Source organism: Lissotriton helveticus, chromosome 12, assembly GCF_964261635.1.
Source record: "Lissotriton helveticus chromosome 12, aLisHel1.1, whole genome shotgun sequence".
NCBI lineage: Eukaryota > Metazoa > Chordata > Amphibia > Caudata > Salamandridae > Lissotriton > Lissotriton helveticus.
The window spans coordinates 85755620-85781045 of NC_136073.1; the positions used below are offsets into that span (position 1 = coordinate 85755620).

Here is a 25426-nt window from a genome sequence, read left to right on the forward strand (position 1 = left end):
CATCTTTAAATGGTAAGTATATACATATATACATATCTATCTACATATTCGCAACACCATATATTGCATATTCTCAACGTATTGCTCCCTATAGATAGGTAGATGTGCGTCTTTGCGGGAGAAAGTTTGTATGTTATAACATATGTCTTCCATATAATGTTTGATACAGCCGTGGATCGGCAATGGTCCTCTTACACTAATGAGAGGTGACCTACTATATACAACCTATGTACAACATATTTACAATATAATTGCTCAGATATACCTATGTTCAGGCAACCAGCAGATAGCGCGAGGTGCCAAAGACTACGTGGATATCCCACTAAAACTATCCAGTTAGTATCATTCTGGCATAACTCAAATGAATCAAAGAGCCCCTTGATCCATTAGATTGCCACTTATTTAACAGTGAGGGTATGTGTATACATTGGTTCCATCCCATCCGCCGGGTGGGGACAGTGGAGCCATTAGCGAGATTAGGGTTTTTTTCAATTCATCCTAGATGTCTCCTCTTGTAGATATATACCCACATATACTTTATATACACACCCCTATATCTAAGTGACAATATATACAGTGCTATACATACAGAATTAGATTTCATAATACAGAACAGATCCATTGAAACGGAGTACATATAGATCTAACAATCATCTATTTACGCTTTGCCTAGATGAAAGACCATTTCTTCCCCGCTATTCATCCCTTTCGGCCACTTAGTAGAGAGGTCTATGATGTAACGTGACTCCAGCCTACGGAGACGTCGCAATTGGTCACCCCCTCTAGCATTGGTTTTGATGGTATCAAGCCCAAAATACTGAAGCTGACTGCGGTCCCTGTTATGCTTTTCGGCAAAGTGCCGGGCGACCGGATAAGCCTGGTCGGCCTTGTCAATGGCCCTTAGGTGTTCCAGGATCCGCAACTTGAGCATGTTAATGGTGCTCCCTATGTAGCGGAGGCCACAGGGGCAAACCAAACAATACACTGCTAGGGGAGTACTGCAAGTTATGAACTGTTTTATATGCAGTTTTTTGCCTGTCTCTACGTTCTCCACTGCAAGAACTCTCCTGCTTCCTGCGCATGCTTTGCATTTCCCGCAGGGAAAGAACCCACTCATCGATTTTAAGGTGTTACTTTTCGGGAGTGGTTTTTCTAGGTGGCTGGTCACTAGATAATCTCGAAGGGATCTAGTTTTGTTGAATGTTATAAGCGGGTGGGTCGGTAAATCATCTTTGATGATACTGTCAGTGGTGAGAATGTGCCAAGTTTTGTGCATCATTGACCTAAGGTCCTGTGCTCCAGCCGAGAAGGGAGTTATGAGTCTGAATTTCCCTTTCTCATCTTCCCTATCCTTGATGGCAGATTTCGGAGTGATTAGGGAGTCTCTAGGGATGGCCCTTACTCTTTTTAAGGTGTTATTCAGGATGGACTTTCCATACCCTCTCACTTCAAATCTTTTCACACAATCCTGTGCTGCCTTGTCAAAGTCCTCCAATCTTGAGCAATTCCTACGGAGCCGGAGTAGCTCCCCGTAAGGAATGCTCTTGATTAGTTGAGGGGGGTGGCTACTGTTGGCAAACAGAGTGGAGTTGCCTGCAGTGGATTTTCTATGTAGAGCCGTATGGATCTGATGGTCCTCTGCAAACACTTTTAGGTCTAGATATTCTGCAGATGAATCGCTTACAGTCCCTGAAAAGTGTAAATTGTAAGTATTCTCATTCAGTTGGTTGATGAAGGCTTGTGCTGTTTCAAAGGAGCCCCGCCACACAATGAACAGATCATCTATATATCTGTACCACCCTTCTGTTTTACCCTCCACTCCATCCACCATGCAGCTCCTGGGTACCTGCTCCTCCCACCAACCCACGAAAAGGTTCGCGTAGCTGGGAGCGAAGCAGGTACCCATCGCCGTACCCGACACCTGTCTAAACAGTTGGTCCTCGAATAAGAATATATTATTGTTCAAACAGAACTCGATGAACTCGATGATCATATCATTGTGGGTTGTAAACCTCAGTTGTCTCAAGTTCAGAAAGTGTTGAACAGCTTCGAGGCCCTGTCGGTGATCAATGACGGTGTATAAGCTTGTAATGTCAAGTACGATTAGCAGACAGTCCTTGTCCCAATTGATATTCCTTATGGAGTTCAGGAAATCCTTGGTGTCCCGTACATAAGAAGGCAATGTCAGGACCAAGGGAAACAAAAATTTGTCAATCAATCGGGACATGCTTTCAGTGAGGCTGCCAATCGATGACACGATAGGACGGCCTGGGGGGTGCAAGCTGTCCTTATGCAATTTTGGCAGGTGGTAGAAGGTAGGTATGAGGGGTTGAGATGTCCGGAGGTAGAGAAATTCATCTTTGCTTAGCATGTTTTGATTGTGCCATTTCCCTATAAGTTTATCATAGTTCCGGATACTCTCCAAGTATACCTCATTGGTGCACTTTACATAGAACTTGGTGTCAGATAATTGGCGCAATGCTTCGAGTCTATAGTACTCCCTGGTGAGGATTACGACATTGCCCCCTTTGTCTGAAGGTTTAATGATGATTTTTTCATCCTTCATAAGACTTTGAAGGGCCATTTTTTGTTGCATACATACCTAATATATATATAAAGATTTAATAAATAATTAAAGCTTTTTATTCAACATCATGTTATTTTGAACTAATTAACTACTTTAAATAAATAACTTTAAAGTCTATATCTGGTAAAACGCTATATGCTTATTTGTTTCTGGTAGATGTTCTTGCCCACAATACTTTTGCCACAATATTTTGGTTGTTCCCATTAGAAGCATAGGAACCCAATATATTGCTAAACCATATTTTTGACACAATCTTTTTGTCTTTAGATATTTTTATTCAAAGTATTCTGTCAGACAACCAACCAATACTCTATCATGGAAGTAAGTGAAACATTGTACTATGGAAGAGAATTCATAGTTTTAATGGGTTGATTAAAGGAACAAAATGCATGTATTTCGCTTGAATGTTAGAAGGTGATGTGGAAGCTCACTACAGAGTAAATTGCAAACACAAAACAGTTTGCACACTGATAATAGGCAAGTGTTTTTTATTTTGTTAGCATACAGGTGTCAATGCTAGAAAAAAAATTATGTAGTTTGGTTGCATCAAAATTATAGCGCCTATTGTAATAGCAATAAAAACATACCCACCCAGCATATGACACTTTCTAATGGTGATAAGTACTGCTGGTGCAAGAAATTCCAGAATATGTTTGAGAGATTAAACCTAGGGCCAGATTGAGATGCAAAGGGAGGCTTCCTGGAGTAAAGAGTAAATATTAACCAACAAAATGCCAAGGTCAGGACATTCAGAGTTGTTACTAACCGACTGGTAACTTGAACATAGTAACAATAAACAAAAAAAACATATAGACTCACACCCTTTTCATGCTTACTCTTCTTCAGCCCACGCCACATGCTATGTTAAAAAATCTAATTTTGTTCCACTTTTTTTGTTGCTGTATAAAGTTTTTTGTTCCTTTAGTCAATCTTATGGAGATTACAATAAACCTAACATTAGCTTAATGATTTGTTTTACGTTTTTACCTGCTTCTGTGACCTGCCCCCCTGCCTATTAAATGCTCCTTTGTATTCATCTCTGGTTTTAGAAGTATTATGTAACATTTTGGAAAAAATATACAGAAGAGCAAACCAAAACTAGATGACAAAATGGCAAATATCTCCATGGCTACCATGTACTTGCCTTTAGTGCTGAGATAAGCTGGAATAAATGAAAGCCAGACACTGAGGAAGGCGAGCATGCTGAAGGTGATAAACTTTGCCTCATTAAAACTGTCCGGCAGTTTTCGGGACAAAAAAGCTACTATGAAACTTATGGTTGCTAGAAACCCCAGATATCCTAACATGCACCAGAAAGCAAGAGGAGACCCTTCATTGCATTCAAATATTATCTTGCCAGGCTGTGAGTGGATGTTGTATACAGAAAATGGCGAAGAGATGGTTAGCCAAGAGATACACAGAATAAATTGGAGCAATGTACATACACTGATTATTGTATATGACAACTGGGGCCCCACCCATCTTCTTAAGTTACTGTTGGGTTTGGTAGCATTGAAGGCGATGACCACCATGATGGTTTTTGCTAAGATGCAAGAGACACAGAGAGCAAAACTGATACCAAAGGCAGCCTGTCGCACAAAACATTTGTCTGCTGTCGGAAAACCAATGAAAGTCAACGAGCAGAGGAAGCAGACGGTGAGTGAGATGAGCAGGAGGTAGCTGAGGGAGCGGTTGTTGGCCTTGACAATAGCTGTGTCTTTGTGACATATAAAGATCCCCAGGATTGCAATAGGAATAGATGAGGAAAGAACACTGATTGTTGCCAACGCTGCACCAAGAGGTTCATCATAGGACAGATATTCAGTAGTCTTTGGTAGACATACGTCTTGTTCTACATTTGGCCATTGGTCCCAGGGGCATGTGAAACAGTCAATAGAATCTGAAAGAGAAAATTGTTGGGGAGTTTGAAGAGCTCATTTAACATTTTAGTTGAATTAATATTCAATGGATTTTTTTAGACGAACTCACCAGAGTGATTGGAAATCTCTCCTTGGGAACACGGAACACATTGGAAGCAGCAGATAGGCTCTCCTTCTTTGGAGGCTTTCCTAAAACCGTATCGACAGCTAGAGCTGCACACTGAGGGCGGTACCTGGAGACAAGGGAAAATATAGATAAGTGTGGGTTTTCATTTGGACAGTGATGTTAGCTTCAGACAAATATAAACAGCTTTCTGCTTAAGTAATCCACTACTTGCAACAATTTACGGCTCATAAATGGGAAGATATTTATGAAACATGTAAAAAAACACCTAGAGGTTTGGGAACCAGTACTTCAGGAAATGTTTGGCTTGTTTAACTACTCAGTAGGCACATTTTAATTAGTGTCAGTTAAAATCCCTAACAAACCTTTAACACATACACTCTAAATAAATTGGTTTGAAAAAGAAGGACAAATATTACCATCAAACTAAGAACACAGAACAATATGCAATTAATACAAATCGACTCAAGATAAAACTTTTGAGTAAAAAAATTACATGTAATTGCCAGAAATATACTTTATTAAAATGAAAGAATTTTTCTCTTTTTGAAGTAAAAAGTAAATTCCCACCTAAAGTACAAATATATTTTATTGATTAAATAATAATATATTTTTTTAAGTGATGTGTTGCATTAGTTCTAAATTTCAGAATTTTAAAATCTTTTTACCTGTTTTTACCATTAAATTACATGTATGATTATTATATGTATTACTTTAATTTAAATTTTAAAAAAATCCTTTGGGATTTACATTTAAGTCCCTATTGCCATTATTTTCTATGGGAGAGTGTTGCAGTACCAATGAATGGTCAGGTGTGGTGTTGGACTTACTACAGTTTTTTTTAGAAGCAACTTACACTTGTATATTTGGTACCACACCCTTTTTCAGGGAGTTGAAATGTGTAAGTATAAACTTTAGAGTTACTTTATACTTGTATTTTGTGAATAACCAAAGGTAGTAAAGTTACTTAAAAGTGGAAGAGTAAAGTTACATGTATAAATTGCTCAAACTGTAAGTTCCCTTTGCAAATAGTCCTGTATATGTGCATGTAACTTCCAAGTATAAAATTAGATCTCAGTAATCATCGAGCGGCCAAGTTATAGGAGCCACAGTATATAATAAAAATGCCACAAAGGTCCGATAATAAAGGTCTAAGGCATCAACATACCTTCTAAAGCTGAAAAGAACGATCAATAACTTCTTTTTTTTTTTTTTTTTGCTAATCAGGTATCAAGTTATTCATTTCAAAACATTCAGGTTAGCACATTAATTCAAATCAATTACAGTGCAAAAATGCATAGGAGAAGTACAAAGAGTTTGGTCGCTTGTCTCAGTCTACCTCTTAAAAGGGGATAGCTTGGGGACCTTCATTCAACTCACACATTATCCCGAATATTCTTGATTTTTTTCAATGCACCCACCCTTAGTGTGTAAAGCACTTCTCATTGTTTTACATGACTAATTTTTGTTACTCATCCTTTGACGTTAGGGGGGATAAGGAGACATCCACCTTTGAAGAATTAATGACATAGTGACCAGAGACCCAATAAAAAGATACTGTTGCTGTCTTAGCGTTAAATGGGGGTTGGAAGTTGAAATCCCAAATAGAGCCCCCTACAAGTATGGCTCTATTTGGGCTTGTAACTTTTCACTGTTTGAAGCAAAGGATTTAGTCCAAAAGGTGAATAATTTAGGATATAGGAACACAACATGGGGCAAATCACCTCAAGAGTACCAGCAACAAAAGCATATCACTAATCTGGCTGGGAACATATGCTGCAAGCTATTCGGGGTATAATAAAATGCCCATTTAGAAGAGATGGCCATTTTTAAAAAGTTTCAGTGGTCGCTCCTCTGATCAAAAGGTAAAATAAATTTATAATAACTATTGTTATTATCATTTTATTTTTCCTGTAGCTGTCAGTGCCTCTTGGGCGGGCCAGGGTTGGCAGAGCAGGGAGAGGAGTGGTTTGCACTCCTTTAGTGCACGTAACTGCTTGGCCGGTCCAAACAGTCATGCACACTGTGTAATGCAGCCTGGTGAGGAACATACGAAGCCTCCCTATCCCTGTCTGAGCACCGATTGTGCTTGGGTGATTGGCTCAGGGGAGCTGCGTGCTTTCTGCTGCTGGCCGAGAGTGTGCAGGAATGTGATCGAGGTTGCACTAGAGTCCCTTGTATCTGGAAAGGCCAAACCTCCATCCTGTATGTAGACCTGGATTGCAGTAAATTAAGCGCGGGTAGTCCTCCCTTGTCATAAAAAAATGGCACAAATTAGGTCAATCTCAATAAAAATGTTTGCTGAATTTTGACCAAAACATTTGAAAAGACAAAGGTAAACAGGGTAAGGAATGACATTTTAATGTATATAATGGTTAGTAGTAAATTATGCCAATTAGTAATAGATTCACCTTATTATGCATGGGGATGTAAATTAATGTCCCCAATATCTGAAAAAATTGGAATTTGGCTAGGGTGTTTTGAATATTGCAAGCTGTGCTGGCTATAAAGAGAATTATATCATCAGCAAACAGCTTAAATATCAGGGCACCTGGACACAGTGGCCAAATCTCAAAGTTTTGTTTAAGACCTGTCACCAGAGGCTCTAAAAAAAGAATGAATAGCACAGGCTACATTGGACCATCTTGTCTTGTGCCTCTCTCTATAGGATTTAGCTGTATGGCTTGGGAGTTGATCATCATTTTAGCCTTAGCCTTGGCATATAGATTGTTCAACAATACAACAAGTTTAGAGAGGAATCCAATATGAATGAGGATGGCAAACAATGCATCCCATTGCTCACTGTCAAATGCCTTCTCGGCACTGAGCATGGTTACTGCAGCCTCAGTCTTATTGGTAGAATAATAGTTGATTGCCTGCAAAAGGAAGTTCGTATTTAGGGCCTCATTATGATGTATACCTGACAGAACCCACTGTAGCACATATTCTAGACGCCCAGGTTCTGAGGGACACTGGGTCACCCCATTATACTTGATGTATCATTCCGATGTCAGGCAGGACACTGTTGCAGAATCGGGACCGACCGACCTCCCGTGGGCGTCCAAACCGCATTATTAGGATGTGACCACACATGGTGTGCTTGCACACTCCCATTTCTCTAAAGGAGCCTGTGCTGCGGTCAGAAACTGGCTGCAGCACAAGCTCCCAAAGAGAGATGGGAGTTACTGTTAATCCCTGCACTGTGTGGCAGGCCCCACACGGTGCGTGCCACTCGGTGCAGGGACTGACAGTGGGGCACCATATGTGCCCCCCAGGCCTCTAACTAAAGCTAACTGTTGCAATGGAGCCCTGCTAGAGGCCCCCAAAGTTGCTTTCCGACATACTTTTCATGTTGGAAAGCCCTACACGAGAAGCCTGCGGGAAACCAACATCGTAATCCCGACGCCAGAAACGCCGTTCTTAAGTAACTACGTGCCAGTTCCGACTGGACAACTATCTCCATGAGCCCATCAGAAGCCAGACGGAATGACCAGCCGGTTTAAATTCAGCCCGCAGTGTTCATAATATGGCGTTCAGAATTGAAACCGTAGATGTTGATTGGAGGCATTCCGACCAATTTCAAACTCATTGCCTTAGTGTTATTGATCTCCCAGACAAGAATCCATTTTAGTCGTCGTTTACTCCCGAGAGTGCCTCAGGAGCTACTCTTCACATCATAATTTGGTGAACAGTTTGTAATTGCAATTTAAAAGGTTAATGGGACCTTACAAAACAAGTTGTTCAGGAGATTTGTCTTTTATAAGGAACCTTACAATAACTGCCTCAGTAAACTTCTTAGGGATTTTGCATCCTTCCAGGATTTCATTGACTAGTACAACTAAAACGTTCACTAGGTACACTGCAACATGTTTATACATTTAGCCTGTACGCTGTCATTGCAGAAGTCCTTCGCATGGGGCAAGAGTTTGATGGTGTCTTTGGTATCTGTGGTCATAATAGGGGCCCCCACCCTTTCTCGAAGCTCACTATTCAGTGAGGGTAGCTTTATCGGGTGTGCTCTAATTGACCTAGGCAAGGGGTTGATAGTAGAAGCAATGAGATCTGCATAGTAATCTAAGAACACCCTGTCAATCTGATCAGCATCCGTCACAGTGCAATTCTGCTTCTCATCAAAGATTGCTTTAATCTCTCCCTGGTTCTGTTTCGTTTTGGCTAACCATGCCAAGAAGCACCCTGCATGTTCCCTCTCTTTGTAGAGTTCAAGGAAGCAGGACTTCTGTTGAGAAAATCCCTGGAGGTGAAGAAGTCTTTCACTTTCTGACACAAAATTAGCTTTTAACTCAGCAGTGTGAAAAATTGAGTCCTCCCTGCTAGCTTGCTCTAAATCCTGTTGCAGGGTAGAAATTTCCTCTCGTCTCAAATTGTTAATTTGAGCTGTATGGTAGATCGATTGTCCCCAAATGGTGGCCTTACAGGCCCCCTAAACAGTAAAGCTGTAGTCTGTGCCAATGTTTCTCCATAAAAATCACTCTGATGCCTCATGCATGACTGCAATCCAACCCTCCTACATTAGTCTAATGACCACCGTGTTCACTCTTTTGAAGGGATGCTTAGTCTTAGATCTAAAAAAGGGACAGAGTGGTCATAGAAGGGTTCGACACTATACTGGATCGAGTTCTTCCCATGTTATGCGATGCTAAGAAAAAATAAATATTTGACACTGAGTTAAGACGTCTGGAGAAACAGGTAAATCCTCACCCCGTGGGGTAGTCAGTGTGCCAGGGATCCAACAAGGCAAGATCTCGTAACAGATTAGCCTGAGCCCAATCTAGTTTTGGATAACCCTGGGCGTAGTTGGCATAGTAGCGCTACGGGTAGCGACCTAAAGTGCACTTCGCACTACAAGAGCTATGTGAATTGCATAGTGCACTGTGCAAAATGCTGTTCGCACTGATTGAACAGTGCCGGATGCTTGCCCGCACTGTGCACTCAGTGCAAACCACATCTTGCACAGTGCCAGCCGTCGTTTTCTGGCACTCAAGTAGATTTCTACTCGAGTGGTAGCTTTCTCATTCAGACCGGTAGTTTTTCATCACGAGCCGTCGCAAGCATAAGCGACCACTCGCAATGAGGAACCTGACCTTCCCATTTTGAGAAACTTGCCAGGAGGTTTATTTTCCACGCTCACGATCAGCAATTTAACGTTGCTGATCACGAACAAGGAAAAAGTCTCGCCGGGATGTAATTTTGCTCGCTCGCAGTCGCCAACTTGACGTTGAGGCATGCTGAATTTAAATGAGAGCCCTCCCAACAACTAGACCGCTGCCCGCACCAGCCGGAAGTACCTGGCTCTGTCTCCCCCGCCCTCCGTGCAATGGTGAAACATTGAGTCGGACCGAGGCAGGAAGACCCGTTATCGAGCACAGGTAGGCAGGAGATTAACACTCAAGCTCCTCATATGTTTTATTAAAAAACAAACACAATGCCCAGCAAGTTAAAAAGTAATTAAATTTAAAAGGGAGTTACTGCTTCCAAGCCGCACCACAAGCAGACTCAGGGACACTGCCACTGTCCTTCCATCCGCAGCCTGGCCGCAGAGGCAGGCTGAATTTAAATGAAAGCCCTCCCAACAACTAGACCGTTGCACGCACCAGCCGGAAGTACCTGGCTCTGTCTCCCCCACCCTCCGCGCAACGGTGAACCACTACATCGGACCGAGGCAGGAAAACCTGTTATCGAGCACAGGTAGGCAGGAGATTAACACTCATGCTCCTCACAAGTTTTATTAAAAACCAAACACAATACCCAGCAAGTTAAAAAGTAATTACATTTAAAAGGGAGTTACTGCTTCCAAGCCGCACCACAAGCGGACTCAGGGACACTGCCACTGTCCTTCCATCCACAGCGCGGCCGCGGCGGCAGGCTGAATTTAAATGAGAGCCATCCCAACAAATAGACCGCTGCCCGCACCAGCCGGAAGTACCTGGCTCCGACTCCCCCGCCCTTTGCGCAACAGTGAATACTGCATCGGACCGAGGCAGGAAGACCCGGTATCGAGCACTGGTAGGCAGGAGATTAACACTCAAGCTCCTCACACGTTTTATTAAAAAACAAACACAATGCCCAGCAAGTTAAAAAGTAATTACATTTAAAAGGGAGTTACTGCTTCCAAGCCGCACCACCAGCAGACTCAGGGACACTGCCACTGTCCTTCCATCCACAGCGCGGCCACAGAGGCAGGCTGAATTTAAATGAGAGCCCTCCCAACAACTAGATCGCTGCCCAATCAACCGGAAGTACCTGGCTCTGCCTCCTCCGCGCAACGGTGAAACACCGCGTCAGACCGAGGCAGGAAGACCCGTTATCGAGCACAGGTAGGCAGGAGATTAACTCTCAAGCTCCTCACATGTTTTATTAAAAAACAAACACAATGCCCAGCAAGTTAAAATGTAATTACATTTTAGACTGTACAAACCATACCATGACCCCTAGGTCCATAGACTTTTGTAGTTGTGCTGATATCAGTAGAACTATGTGAAGAATTTCAACCTGATGAACATTTTGATGATTCTCACTTTTCCTAATCCCTCCCCAAGTGTCACACTCCCACCCTCGAACTCCCTCCATCCTTGGAGTCCACCCTGCCTGGGGCCCACCCAAGAGCTCCATCCCCCGCCACCCCTGTGCAATACCTCCCCTGTCCCTCATCCACATAACTGTTAAATGCCCCCAAGAAACTACTATATGGTGCCTTGACATGGTTTCTGGAGGGTGCCTTGGCCCCTGAGAGTGTTATGGTGGAGATACAAAGATTACCTTGGTAGAATTACTTGAAAAATCAAAGTGGCACATGGGTAATGGCAAACATTAAACATTTCGAGCTATTTGATTATCAAAATTGCTTGTCCTGACCCCGCTCTCCACACCCTTCCTCTGTCTGATGCATAGAGTGCAAAAAGTCATGTGCTTGCTCCATCGACTGAAAGATATGTGAAAGGCCCTTGTAGAGATCTTTCAGTCTGAACTGCTGAACAATTCCAGCAGGGGCACAGAGATTCTGGAAGATTCTGATCATGCCTTTAACTCTTTGCATTGCCATGCAGAAAATACTGACATATTAGAACACATCTTAAAAGAATAATTCTCTGAAGTCTGATACATTTTGTCTCTAATGGCATTGGCAAAAATGCACTCCTTCATCTGACAGTCAACAAAGTTGACAAAGATAATCCATGGATATTTTGCATTGGGAGACTGGTACACCAGAATGAGAGGAGCTCGCATGATTTTTAACTCCATATTTTGAGCAGCAGCTTTAGGATACACATGTTTGGAAATGACATCCGTTATGAAGCTAACAACTGTCTGCCAATTCTCGCACACTTCAGGTAACCCTGTGAACCTTAGGATAGGCCGGTGTGATCTGTTCTCAGTGTCATTGAACTTAATGTGGAGCTCTGCTAGTCCAGACTGTAACTTAACTGACAGGGATACCTGATGAGGCATAGCATCTTCTAAATTGGAAACTACTTTTTCAACATTGGAGATTCATGTAGTAAACTGCTGCATTTTGGTGTGGATTAGGATTACTTGCTGTTCTATTGTTTTATGCACCTGGTCCTGGGAGATTCTCACTGTCCTTAATTCGACTAAAATCTGGTGAAGGAGTATATTCATAGATGAAGCCTGGGATTTGCCTGCCTCAAAGGTTTGCACTTTCACTTGTGTTTGTAGAGGTTTAGATGTCAAAGCATTTGTTCAGGGAGCACCACTGTTAATCTCCTGCAGACTTTCCCAAACCATGGGTGAAGCAGGGGCAATGGATGCTTGGTGAAGATACAGTGCACTTTACTGAATGCCTGTGGTTGAATTACAACTTTTGTTATGTTCTGGTGTTGGGTGCCCCCCATTTTTTATTGCTCATTGATACCAGTATTGGAGATCAAGGGGTATTTTTGCTGCTTCCTGATCCCTGAAGTACTGTTTGGTAGATAGCGTTGCCCTCTTTCACCTACTTTGGAGAAATCCAGAGTTCTCTCAGCTATAATCACACTAGGCCATTTACCCTTGGCTGTGAGGTTATGATGCAGTGCTTCCGGGGTTAAGGATCCATTCTTTTTAGCTTCCATGGATGCCGTGGGCTCTTTTCCCTTGACGGAATCTCTCCTCATGGGTTCGAGAACTGACCCATCCTTTTCCTGAGCTACTTGGTCCAATAATCTATCTGGTGAGATTGTCTGCAGCACTGTCCAAGGAAATCTAAGTCTGGCTCCCCTAGTAAAGGAGGTATGACTGTGAAGTATAGTATTGGTAGAGGATTGGTCGTTCTCCATGGTTGAGGCTTCTTTTGGGAGGTCTGAGTGTGTTTCCATCATGGCAGGCAACTAACGTGCCGTATAGCATCTCTCTGTCCACTGCTTTGATCTAGCCCACAAAAAGGATGAATTCCTGTAACCTGGTCCGTAGCAACTGCAGCGGTGGTCTGAAACCAGAGCAGGCAGATTCATAATCCAGCGCTTCGTCGAGCATGGAATCTGGAACTGCAGGCTGCCTAGTGATTGGGTGAAGCTGTTGTGGCTCCTAAAGCACCAAGCTGCCCTCTTCTCACTCCGTCGCCCCCTCTCCTGCCTCCATACTAAAGCCACTGCTGGTCTCTCCAGCCCCTAACCAGGCCACTACAACTCAACAAAACTGGCAAACTGTTGCATTTGGGTAAGACTCACATGCACCACAGTGCACATGCCATTTATTCCTGGCTGTTTTTTTTTTTATATATTGTCTGCTGATGAAGGTTGCTCAAAAAAGGCCTCTCTGGGCTGTTATGAATTGGAAAGCAGATGGTGGCACCTCTCTCTTATACATTTGTAGCAGAGCAGGATTTCTGGCACTCAACACCACATTAGCCTTCACAGCTTGTCTCCTGCAGCGGGGATTGAGGAGTATGGAGGCGTATAAGCATTCAAAAATAGAGACCTAATTTATGGCAGTAAGGAATAGACCCAATCTATGCCAGTGGAGAACAGCAACTCACTGACATTTCAGCAATCCAGGCCAGACATTTCAGCTATGCTCAGCTGGATAATAAACCAGGATATGGCGCTCTGGTGAGTCTAAATTGAAGTTCCTCGCTAAAAACTCTCCTTAAGACTCTAAAACTTCTACAAGCCGCCTCTGTACTTTCCAGTTAGATATTTGTGGCTGAGCTAAATAAGGACGATGTCTTCCACTGAGAGAATGCAAGCAGTCAAGCATGCACAGAGACAGGGGAGAAAAGGGGACTCTAGACCTTGCTATGACTTGAAGTGTTATGCAGTGTTATCCAGCCCCATTAAGCTTGGCCAATACACAAAATTGAGAGCCTCAGAGCATATTTTGGTGATCAGAGAACTACAGCCAGCAGGTGGACATGCAACTTAGGGAGAGCAATAGGCTTTCCTCTGGGTGGAGAAAGGTCACAGGGCTGTTGCAGAGATGGCTTATGCAGTAACAGATGTGGCTTGTGACTTCTACCGGCATTTTCCAGCGCTGGTCTTAAAGTACAATCAAGCGGCTCTCAAGAGATCGGGCAATGAGGATTTGGTCTGCTACTAAACATCGGATCAATCACTTCTTGTGAATAAAAGTCTCTAATCTATATTATGTTTGTAGCTGAAATATATATAAAGCAAATATCCTTACTAGATTGAATATAGAAGTTTATTTGTCCTGCTTAACTAAAAAGGCACAATAGTGTAAAGGAAGGACTATTTTCCTGATACAATGTCTCATTTGTTTGGTTTTACATTCTAAAGATTAGAACATGTTTACCACAAAGTACTTGTGGACATTATCGGGAATTTAAAGTTCACTGCCTCATTTTGACCAAAAAATTGAGTCACTGTTACTTCTTGAACTACCATGGAGTCCAACCCACTACAGTACTACTCCAACCCTCTACAGTACTACTCCATAAGTCAGCACAAGTTAGGATTAATTAGAATGGGACTGCACTGCTTCAGAAATGAGTCAACCAAAACTAACATTGATGCAAATATAAACATACACAAATTTCAAGGGGCCTCATTTATGAAAGCCTTGCGCCACCGGTGCGTCACTTTTTCCCATGTTAAAAGTGATGCACTGGCGGCGCAAGGCCTTCATAAATAAGGCCCCAGGTTTGTAATGTCAGGAGTCAAACAAAATACAGAAGGATCAACCAAGACCAAGCAAGCTAGTTGAAAAGTATGTTTGCAATTTAAGTTAACCATGCGACTCTCAGACTCAGAAGACAACATATTTCTTCGGGATCGTAACCTCAATTAGGGTGCCGTCTCTGTATTCAACCATAGGAGACTCATGAAAGTCAATCGTCCAACCTGACATTGCATCAAACCAACCAATTACGTTACTGTCCTAAACCTTGTCCCTTTTAAATAATTCAGATATTTAAAATTAGGATTCAATCCTTGTTGATTCAGTCCACCTCTAAATTCCCTTCACTTTAGACATTTAACTGTGAAACCCACAGGTCAACTCAAGGGACAAACACACTAGGTCAAACATTGAAGTAGACCTGCTAGAAAATCGTGTGGTGCTCACTCAGCAACCATGAGCAACCTCTAAGCTGAGAAGGACTCCAATAATCAAAATACTAATTAAACTGGTCCTATCAACATTGGCAATGAAAAGGTAAAACATATATTGCAGGTTCTTAGAAGCAGTTAGACATAAAGGACATGCACCCCAAAGGACATGCATGCTTAAGAAATGTGCTTTCACCTAAACCCACCTCCATATCTCATCTTATCCACTGTTGATCAAGATGACTCTCATTGTCACTCACATTTCAGTTCAAACAAATGTCTAACACTGCATTCTGGGCAAAGTGCTAGAGTGTTACATGAGTGTTCCCTTTCTCTGGTAGTTTTGTGGAAATCCTAGTAGAGTCTTTGCTTAATACTCCTTGAGCTGCCCCCCAAGCAGCCATACTCAAGGGCTGGGCAATGCATTATAAGATGGTTCATGTCCTTGCCCAATGTCAGAGGTATAATGTATTGGCCAGAGAAATAGTCAGCTACCCTGCATAGAACTGGTACATGTGGCATCTGTTAGCAATCGGGCTGCGCCAATGCCAATGATGATGGAGTAGCAGGCGCCATGTCACAATAGTAAAAAGAATAATATAAAATCTAACTTACCCTTCAATTCTGGAACCACTGCTCAGTTATAGCATTAGGGATAGTTGTTTTTTTGGTGTCTATTTTAGTTACAAGACACAGAACAACTTGGTCAGCAATCTGGCTGTCCTCTCCCACTAATTGCTGTGGGAGGAGGACCATGGCAGCTGCTGGCTAATGTGGGAGCAGAAATCCATAGTGAAACATGTTAATTCTCCCCAAACATTTATTAAAGTAATTTGTGAGGCTGCTCCCTTCCACAGAGCTATATAAAAACATTTTAATCAAGCACTGGCAAAGCCAATAGGTCTTGCCTACGTGGAATCTACAGGATGTTGCAATGTTTTCTCCAGCTTCTAATGCAAATAATTCAGGCAAATATCTCCCTGATATCTTCTGTGCATTAAGATTAACAATACAGGGCAGAAAAGTATGCAGGAGTGGAAAGGGGAAAGCCAACGACATGAGATTGAGGTACTGTGGAGCAGACAGCATGGCGATGGACTGCAAGATGTGGATTGAGCAGATGAAGTCTCGGAGAGGGCACATTGTTTGAAAACACAAGTGAGTTAAAGAGAAGGGGGAGAGAGACATCAAAAAGTAAAATATAAGCTGCCACAATAATGGTTTAAAGAGGGTGATGGGTCACGCTGAAATGTTGAGTGGGTTAAAGAGAAGGGTAGGGTCGCACCAAAAAGTTAAAAAGAATATGTGCAGGAGCTTGTGATCAGTGTAAGGGCACAGGGCACTGGAAGGAGTACTTGGTCTAAGCTCTACAGACGAAGGATCGACTCAAAGGCTTGGATGAAACCGGCGCCCAGGAGGAGCTGCTGATCAATAGGAATACTGGAATTGAAAGTGACGTGGGAGTCAACTATTGGTAAGTTAAGGTAAGTGTTGGTTGAGCTCTAAACTCCTTTTAACGTTTTTGTTTATTTACAAGAGATTTTGCAAGCACAGCACAAGCGCTGTGCAGGGGAAATCTAGGAAGTAGGGCACCAAACCTTTTCTCTTTTTTTTTAAACAAATGTCTGTTGCTGTTCTCAAACACCAGGACAGATTAAAAAAACAGAAACGTGGAGTGTTGGCACATGGAATAGGCAGAGCTCACACCCTGTGCCTAGTGATAATTTCACATGGCCAATGGATGAGTGCTCTGGGTGTGGGGACAAGGACTATTTACAGTATGTGGTTGACGGTCATGCCATGCACTGGCAGCAAACTGCGCAAAGGTTATTGCAAAGAGTTATGGGATGTGAGTGGTGGGTGCAGAATTCTTTCAGTATGGTTTTCCCATATGCCTTTGTGAATAACTGAAGATATGTGTTGTGATGTTGTCGACATGAGTAGATATATTATTTGTCTGAGGTCACACCATACACTCATGGTCCACTGAACAAGGCCACAGGTGGTGCCCAGTAGGTTACGTGGTGTGGGTATGGACACAGGCTGTGGCCAAGGGCCATATCTTGTGCTCAGTAGCCTCACATGCCATTATGAATTTGCTGCCTCTCCCCTAGAAATGTTCACATTGCACAATTAGATGATGCACCCACTGGTACTGAAAGAGACTGGATATGGATTCTCAACCTATGCCTCATATGTGTTGTAGGTGCTATGGCTGAGAGAGTGAATGCGACTCCTGATATGAGCATGTGCATAGTATAAGACATCTGTCTGAAAAGGTCTGGGTGGGACCACAATGTACCCCCACCACTAGTTACTGTATTGTGTAACAAGATGGGATTCCACCCCATTGCCCATGGTTGTAATATCCCAATAAAGGAATGTGCAGCACATCTGTACCTGTGCATGTCCAGGGAGCTCCAGCTTTTCTGCAATAACAGCTACTTAGGTTCAATGAAATTCATCCCATGCTACAAATATTATAGTAGTGGTACCTCATTAATATAATTAGGTAAATCAGAGGGCACATGGGGTACGTCTAAGCATGGGCGAATCTAGCGGATCTCGCGTACGCGAATTTGCGAATTTACGAATTTGCAATCCGCAAAAATACGCGAACTCTCGCGGATTTTTACGTTTTTTGTGTTGGCGCGCGTTCGTGAGGATTTGTGGACCATTTCGCAATTGCGAACTTACTTTTCGGCTCGCAACGGCCGCGACTATGTTGTTTCTACGTCTGGTTTATCATCACAGGTTCACAGCACCCTCTGTTTCACCACTGCCACCCTCTGGTACACCCATGCCACCCTCTGGTACATCCTCACTGCCACCCATTAGGTTTGTTTATCACTGTAGATTATGGGGGTGAAAAAAAGCAAGCACACCTGCCCTGCTTCAACTGCCATGAATTAATTTGGGGTTGATTAATGTGTCAGTGATTTTGAAACTTCCAGTCTGGCTGGCACCTGCTTCCTTCCTTATCTGTAATATGCTTTCTGTTGCAGTGCAATTTTTTTTCACAGGACCTTTATGGTCTACTTGTAGCTATTCTATGAGCCTGCTGTTTGGGTCATAGCAGGGTCATAGAATAGTTGCAAATAGGCAACTGAACTCTGGAGGGGCCCCTCAGGAAGCACTAGAGTGAATGGTTACTAATTTTAAGTTTGAACTTTTGCACCTGGTGATTGCTTTCAGTTTAGCAAAAATCGTTTTTCTGCAATTTCGCGCGATTTGCGGGGCGCGAATCTGTGCAAGATCGATTTCGGAAGCCGCGAATGCGTGCGAATACACTATTTTTTTTTGCGGCGTGTATGTTCGTGTGATTTTTTGCATGTTCGCAAGGTGCTTGTAGTGATACGTTTGCGAACTTACCCACGTGGTCGTACACGGGCACGGCCATCTTGTTTGCGTGACGTAATTCCGTTTCCGGCCGCTATGTGTAATCTCGCAAAGTGTGCTGCTCGCTAGTACAATTTCGCGCGTGATCGCGAGGAAAATCTCGCGCGAACTTACCCACGCGGTCATGAATGGGCGCGGCCATCTTGTTTCTCATTCATTGCTATGGTTCTGGGCATGCTTTCTGTATCCTCTCTGAATCTCTGCCATCCTTTCCTTGTTTGAAGTTTATTTGATCTATTTTACTTATTATCTATCCCTCTATTTTTCTAGCTCTATATTTTTGTGTTTTCTGCTACTTTTTGTTAATTTTAAACTACTTTTTTAAACTCTTTTCTTTTCTTCTTCCCTATTCTATTTCTTCTTTATTATTTAACTTCATTTCTGCCCAGACCATGGTAAAGGGAGCCGGGAAGCACCCTGAGAAGGGGAAGGATCCCGCACCCCGTGCCCGGCTCCCGTGCGGGCGTTTGAGGGGGGAGCTAGTGATGCCACGGGAGAGCTTTAGCGCGGAGGAGGTGGCCGCACTAATCTTCCACGTCCAGCGCCGCCTCCCCAAGACCATCCTGGGAGGCGGCAAGATCGCAACCGGCTATGGCATCCAGGAGCGCCGGAAGCGGTGGGAGAAGGTGTGCCGGGCCATGTTTAAGCTCTCTGGGGTCCGGCGCACCTATAACTAGGCCACCCACCGCTGGACGGATGTCATGGACTGGGAACGGGACTTGCTGGACGCGCTCGGCGTAGAGGTCCCCGGGCTTGGTGAGTAGTAGTAGCTATTTCTAGCTATTTCATCACTACTCTGTTTTATCCGGCTCTGTTATTTGCAAATCTTTGTTCTTTACCAAGAGCAATAATGCTGCTGATTACATTGTAGGTAAATTATATTTCAAAATCTTCTATGCATTTCAGGTGCACTGCTCTCCTTCTCAGTAGCCCTGCTTGCTACTATACTTATTTGTTTTGTATTTTGTGTTCATTTCATTGGCCTGAGAAATTATGTATGAGTGTAGTGTAAAGAACTGCGTAATGCTAGACACTAAGGGTCATATTTTCAATTACCGGCGCATCCCTGCAAAGTAGCAGGGATGCGGCACTAATTGTGCGCCATGCCACCACCACCACCCATGGGCCTAAAACGTCACAGAAGCCTTACGCATCTGTGCCGTAAAGGCGGCGCATTGCTGGAGTTGCGTACCAACGATGGCGCAGCTCCAGCAATGCTCTGGGGTGCCCTATCTCCCCAATGCTGCATCAAGCCGTACGTCGGCTTCAAGCAGGCGCAGGGTTTCAATCACGCATCATTGTCCTAAAAGTGACTTATTGACATCTTGTAGATTTCCCTCAGCCACTTTTAGTATTCGTTCCTGCGCAGGAACGCCCTCCCTTGCGCCGGAACACAACCTGATGGCGCAGGGCTTTACAACGTGATGCATCTCCCATATGCGTCCTTTTTTTTATATATACGCCGCACCATGGCGCCTCTTTTGTTCTGCCGCTGCGTCACAAAATTCACGCAACAATGGAGGAAAATGAGCCGCAAGGGACTTCTAAATCAGCCCCAACAGACTGAAGTCCAGTACTTCCTTTAGACACATGGCTATAAGAAGAAATAGTGGTTGTGGTCGGTGGATTGATAGTTTGAGTATTCACTGATCTGCAAGCACGATGGACTTTGTCTGTCACTTCGCGTGCTGCGGACTGCTGCCTGCCAGGCCTAGGCAAACCTTTTTAGTAGTCTGTTTAGTGAGTTACATAGGAACTTTCAAAGTCAACGGTCCACAAATCAGGCAATACGAATAACGTAGTATACATGAGATTGGTCAATATATCCCGTGGAATAGTTGTCTATCTATTTGCTATTTCTCCAAAATATTGTGTTATTGAAATGTTTGATTTGGTTGACAAATCTCATCCATGTTTTCTGGTCTTTCTTTCTTTCATGTTGTACATCAGCTTCCCCCAAGGGCAAGAGGACACAGGAGGAGGAGGAGGGTGCTGTTCAGGAGGATGCAGGCCAGGATCGGGCAGGCGAGGGCTCCTTTGCTGGCCCCAGTAAGTTTTAATTTTTTATATAGAGTACCTATTTTTTCCTAGCGTTCCTCATTCGATTTCTTCTAAATCGCCATTCTACTCAGCAATAGCTCTATGCACTGAGTGCAGTCCTCTGGGATTGTCCATAATGTATTTTCAAGTCTTCTAAATGTTTATGCTTTGACAATTGCTAACAATAAAAAGTTGAATGACCACCAAGAAAGAATAAGATACTACTTTACTTTTAGTTTGGATAGGAGGACAATCCATTCTACTACTGTTGCAGGGACAAATCTGCACAAACCGAACTATGAACACTAAATAGTGCCTTGTTTATCAATTATAATAGGCGCATGTAGACTTTCTTTCCACATACTTCAGTGATATCAGACTTTGAAGAACCCCCAATCTCCTTACTGACTAGATAGTGTGGCAGAGTCATTTAGCTCCCAAAGTCACCGATGATTGATCCCCAATGATGATTAGATTATCCAACGCAGGACAAGAGTACGGAGTCACAGTCAAGAAGTGTCAGAGGCACTCATGCTTGCAAAAATTCCAAAACCTTTAGCTCATCCACTCTAGTCTGGAGGACCAAAAACCACAGAGTCTATTTAAGTTTAAAAGCTTTATTAAAACTAAACACATTTATTAAAATCAACTTTGTCATAAAAGTAAACGTTTCACTGAAAATGGAAAAGTGCTTAGTGCTAACGATTAATTGGACACATTTCTTGTGGTCGAGCTGAGCTCTCACCTGGTTTGAACTTGAGCTTGACCCTGATCGTGTTCTTAGAAGTCAAGCTTCTGTTAGGAGAAAAAGTGGTGGGTGTTAAAAATAAAAAGCAAGCATTCATCAGTGGTGCCAAAAAGTGCAGCAAGACAACAGCCTTCCCTGGAAAAAGGGACATTTTTAATTTAGAGTAGACAGTTACAAATTATTACATTGTATATCGTTTTTTTTAACATTTCTTTATTCCTCCTAGACCAAATATTATATAGTAGTGAGTGGTGTATTTCTAACATTCTTAAATGTACTTTGTAGGTGTAACATCTGGTGGTGGGGCCAGCGCGGAGGTGGTGGTCTTGGACGAGGACTCTGGGGAGGATGCGGTGGAAGTTCCGGCGGACGTTCCTGTGAGGGTTCACACGGTGGTGGCGGGAAGAGGTAAGCTATATATTCCTTACTTATTGAGATTGAAGACTGCATAGTGTGCTTTCTGCACGGGTGTATTATAAATCAACCAGGTAGTAGTCTCCTCTAAATGTACTTCGACTTAGCTGTGAAGTTTTTGGTGAGAAGAATCCCAATAAGATCTTAGATGAACTTGATGGATGGGATGAACGAAAAGCGAAAGAAGGGTGTAAGTAAGTGTGGAAGGACGAGAAATTTTATGACGGCTGGCAAAGAAGAATGATATGTGTTTGCTTGGTCCCCGAGGTGGCTGGGAAGGAAAGAATATGGTATGGTGCATGGCTGGGTCAATGATGAAGCAAGGATGGGTGGAAGGAGAACAGCCTGGGTGGGTGAAACAGAAACTGTATGTGTGCATATACTTTGAATGGATGGATGCCTGGATCATGGTATTATCTGACTCTTAGATAGCATATGTGTATCTAGAGAGAGTAGATGGTCACTGGATGAACTAAGTGTTACCTTGAAGAGCATGTAACACCGCACCCGCACGTCCGTTCCAGTGTAGGGAAGGCAAGGAAAAGAAGTTCTAAATTAGTCCAAATACTACCATGAATAGTAGCAGTAGTTTGTATTGCAACTGCAAGCACAGCATATATCCGGTTATTACGGTGGACACTCTGTACCTCTCTTAATAACTTTAGTTTAGTAGTAGTACGTCATTCATGTGTGGGTGTATCACTGTTCACTCAATAATAAGCAAAGCACCTAAAGTCATCCCATATGTCATTAAAATAAATCCCATGTGAAGTGATAGATAATCAAATTATTTAGCTTCTTCATTTTCCTTTTCTAGTACTCATTTGCACTGTAGGGTGAAAGGTAAATTAATTAAGCAGTAGCCCTTGTAACAGAGTATTCTCAGTGCCACCCGTAATAGAAAAGTAATAGCTTCACCACCTGCATGTACTGGACCGATACAGTAACGCAAGTCTGTCTCACTCATCATGGTGTGCGTCTGTTTTTCTCGGGTGCAAGTTCACTGCGCTGGCATTCTGCCGGCTTGTATAAGATAACGTACCAATTTTCCTAAACAAGAGAGAAGAAGAAGAATGAGACTGGTGTACTGTCATAGTCGACTGTAATGGAAGTCCATGGTGGTCGTAGAATTTGTTCATTAAACTCCCACTAATGTTAGAGCAAGGATGCAGAAGTGGGAGGTTAGATAGATACTGTCCTCAATAGTTATGTACTGTGCTTTCAATTTGCTACTTGTACTGTGACACAACTTTCGGCTCAATCACTTTGTGTTATTAATGTTAAGGAGCATTGGTTACAGACTATGTCTTTCTTTCTTCATATAGTTGCTCCTTCCAAATCAACGAGACCATCACGGAGGGAGCAGGCTCGAATGGCCCGGCAACGGAGGCTGGATGCCACTGTCGCCGAATATCGGCGGCTGGTGGCCCTGGAGGAGGAGGACACGCAGTCAACCTGTGGAACCACAACATCCTCCACTGGGATAGCTGCATCCTCCTCCGTGCCCCCACGGGCTGCCAGACAGCGCAGTGCTCCAGCGGTACGGAGCCGGGCTACCAAAGCCAACCGCCACCGCCAAGCAGCAAAGACATCAGCTGCCCCCCACAGGAGTTGCAAGGCACGCCAGCGCCGCTTATCCCTAAGAATGTCCTACCTGGAGCAGGAGGTCCTTAGCTACAAGAACTTGGTGGAGGTCCTCCGCTTCGACCATGCCACCCTCCGCAAGGAGTATGATGCCCTGGCCGCTAAATTCAACAGCACCCTCCAGTAGTGTAGTGTCCTTTGCCCTTTTTTTTAGAGACTTTGGGGGGGTAGGATTTGGGAGTTGGGTTCTTTTTGGGACTTTTGAAAGACAATCGTTGGGGTTAGGAAGGGTCTTGAGGGAGATTATTTTGTTAGGGCTACATAAATATAATTTTTTAAACTTTATCTGACTATACCTGTTTTTTACTGCTTTTGAGTCTGGTGGGTGGGGGTTTAACAGTAAGTTTGTTTTCCTGAAGAGTCCTAGGACTTTAGTAGTACTACCGTCAATCTCTCGTCTAGTCCTAATAGTCCATTATACTACCTCCCACCAAACGCTTATCTTACCTGTAATTTGTGTTTGAAAGTAGGTCTAGGCCCAGGGCTGGCTCCACGGGAAATGGGGATTAAGGTTGGCAATCCTGGGCGGATGAAATGTCCTCATTGCGGTGGTACTAGTGGTGTGATACAGTGGCAGTTGCATGCCTATGGAAAAAAAGAAAACGAAACCTGGTTTGTCCTTACTGTAGCATTACAACGGTTACGATAGAGAATATAGCAGGTGACAGTACACTAGAACAGTGCCACAATGTAGCCTAACAAATGGTAAAGTATTGCAAGTAAGCATGAGCGCAAAATCCGCTCCGATCGCGGATTTTGCCGATTTTCGGTAAATCCGCGATCCGCGAACTCTAGCGAATTTACCGAGAATCCGCAATCCGCGATCGGAGCGGATTTTGCGGTCAAAAGTTCAAGCCTAATGCATAATTTACGATGGCGCCGGCAAGCTGCCAGCGCCATCCTCAAATGGTTACTTAATTAGCTTCGACAGGAAGCTCTAACAGATAAGATAAAGCAGGGGCTCGAGCGCCTGCTTTATTTTATCAGTTGGAGCTTCCTGTTGAAGCTAATTAAGTAACTTTTGCAGGATGGCGCTGGCAGCTTGCCGGCGCCATCTTAAATTATTTACATGGTGTCTGCTTGAATAAATATGAAGGGCAGGGTTCATTCTGGCACGACGGTCCTGGCACAAAAAATAAACCTCAACAGGAAACACTTGCAGATATCAATAACGCATGTGCCCTAGTTGAAGCTTAAATTCAGTGACTCATTCATCAGCCCAAAAATAATCGTGAGCGTTGTGGAGGCTGGGCAGGTGTGCCTTGTTCCCAAATATACCATCGAAAATCCGCTGTGATGCTGGTCTCTGACCTTTTATACACACAAGAGGCATGTGCGCTCGCATGGAAGCCCCGTCCGTTTGGCCCCGCCCACACACTCGAGGTGTGCACCGTCTTCCCGCCATTTACCCACTATGATGGACATTTCACTCAAGGGACCCCTGCGCACTTCGGCGCGATTGCATAGTAACACACACTTGGTCGCTGGAACTAGTTGAAGCGCAAATGCAGTGACTCATTGATCAGCCCAAAAAAAATCGTGAGCGTTGGGAGGCTGGGCAGATGTGCCTTCTTCCCAAATATACCATCGAAAATCCGCTGTGATGCTGGCCAGAGGCATTTGCATCTTTGACTTTCACGAGCGCAATCCCCGTGCTGTTCCTGTGACCAGGGGCTTCTGTCTCTTAATCTGCTGCTCTGATCGGTCTCTGACCTTTTATACACACAAGAGGCATGTGCGCTCGCATGGAAGCCCCGTCCGTTTGGCCCCGCCCACACACTCGAGGAAGCCCCGCCCCCAAATCCGCAGATCCGCTAAATCCGCGGATTTTGCGGATCCACGATCCGTGAATCCGCAAATTCGTGAATCGTGGATCCGCAAAATCCGCCCATGCTTAATCGCAAGTATAACTAGTACTTGCGTTGAATTTATTTGGCATTGGCTCCTACTACTACAAGAAATAGTACTGAAGCTGAGTAAGTCTAGAATATATCCTCGGATTCCTTCACCAGCCTGTTGCTATTACCTTATCCTCCCCAGCAAGTGTGTGGAATTATTGATGTCATT

The 25426-nt window shown here is 43.6% G+C and overlaps 1 protein-coding gene across 1 annotated transcript in view; it reads right to left on the minus strand.

The window, feature by feature from the left end:
* Positions 1–3570: 3570 nt before the first annotated feature.
* LOC144797886 (vomeronasal type-2 receptor 1-like) overlaps positions 3571–25426 on the minus strand; it is a 72506-nt gene continuing 50650 nt past the window's right edge. Inside the window, exons 6-7 of the mRNA XM_078668688.1 lie at positions 4577–4700; positions 3571–4487 (exon numbers count right to left, since the gene is read on the minus strand). Coding sequence (XP_078524814.1) covers positions 3571–4487; positions 4577–4700 — 1041 coding nt within the window. The remainder of the gene's footprint in view (positions 4488–4576; positions 4701–25426) is intronic.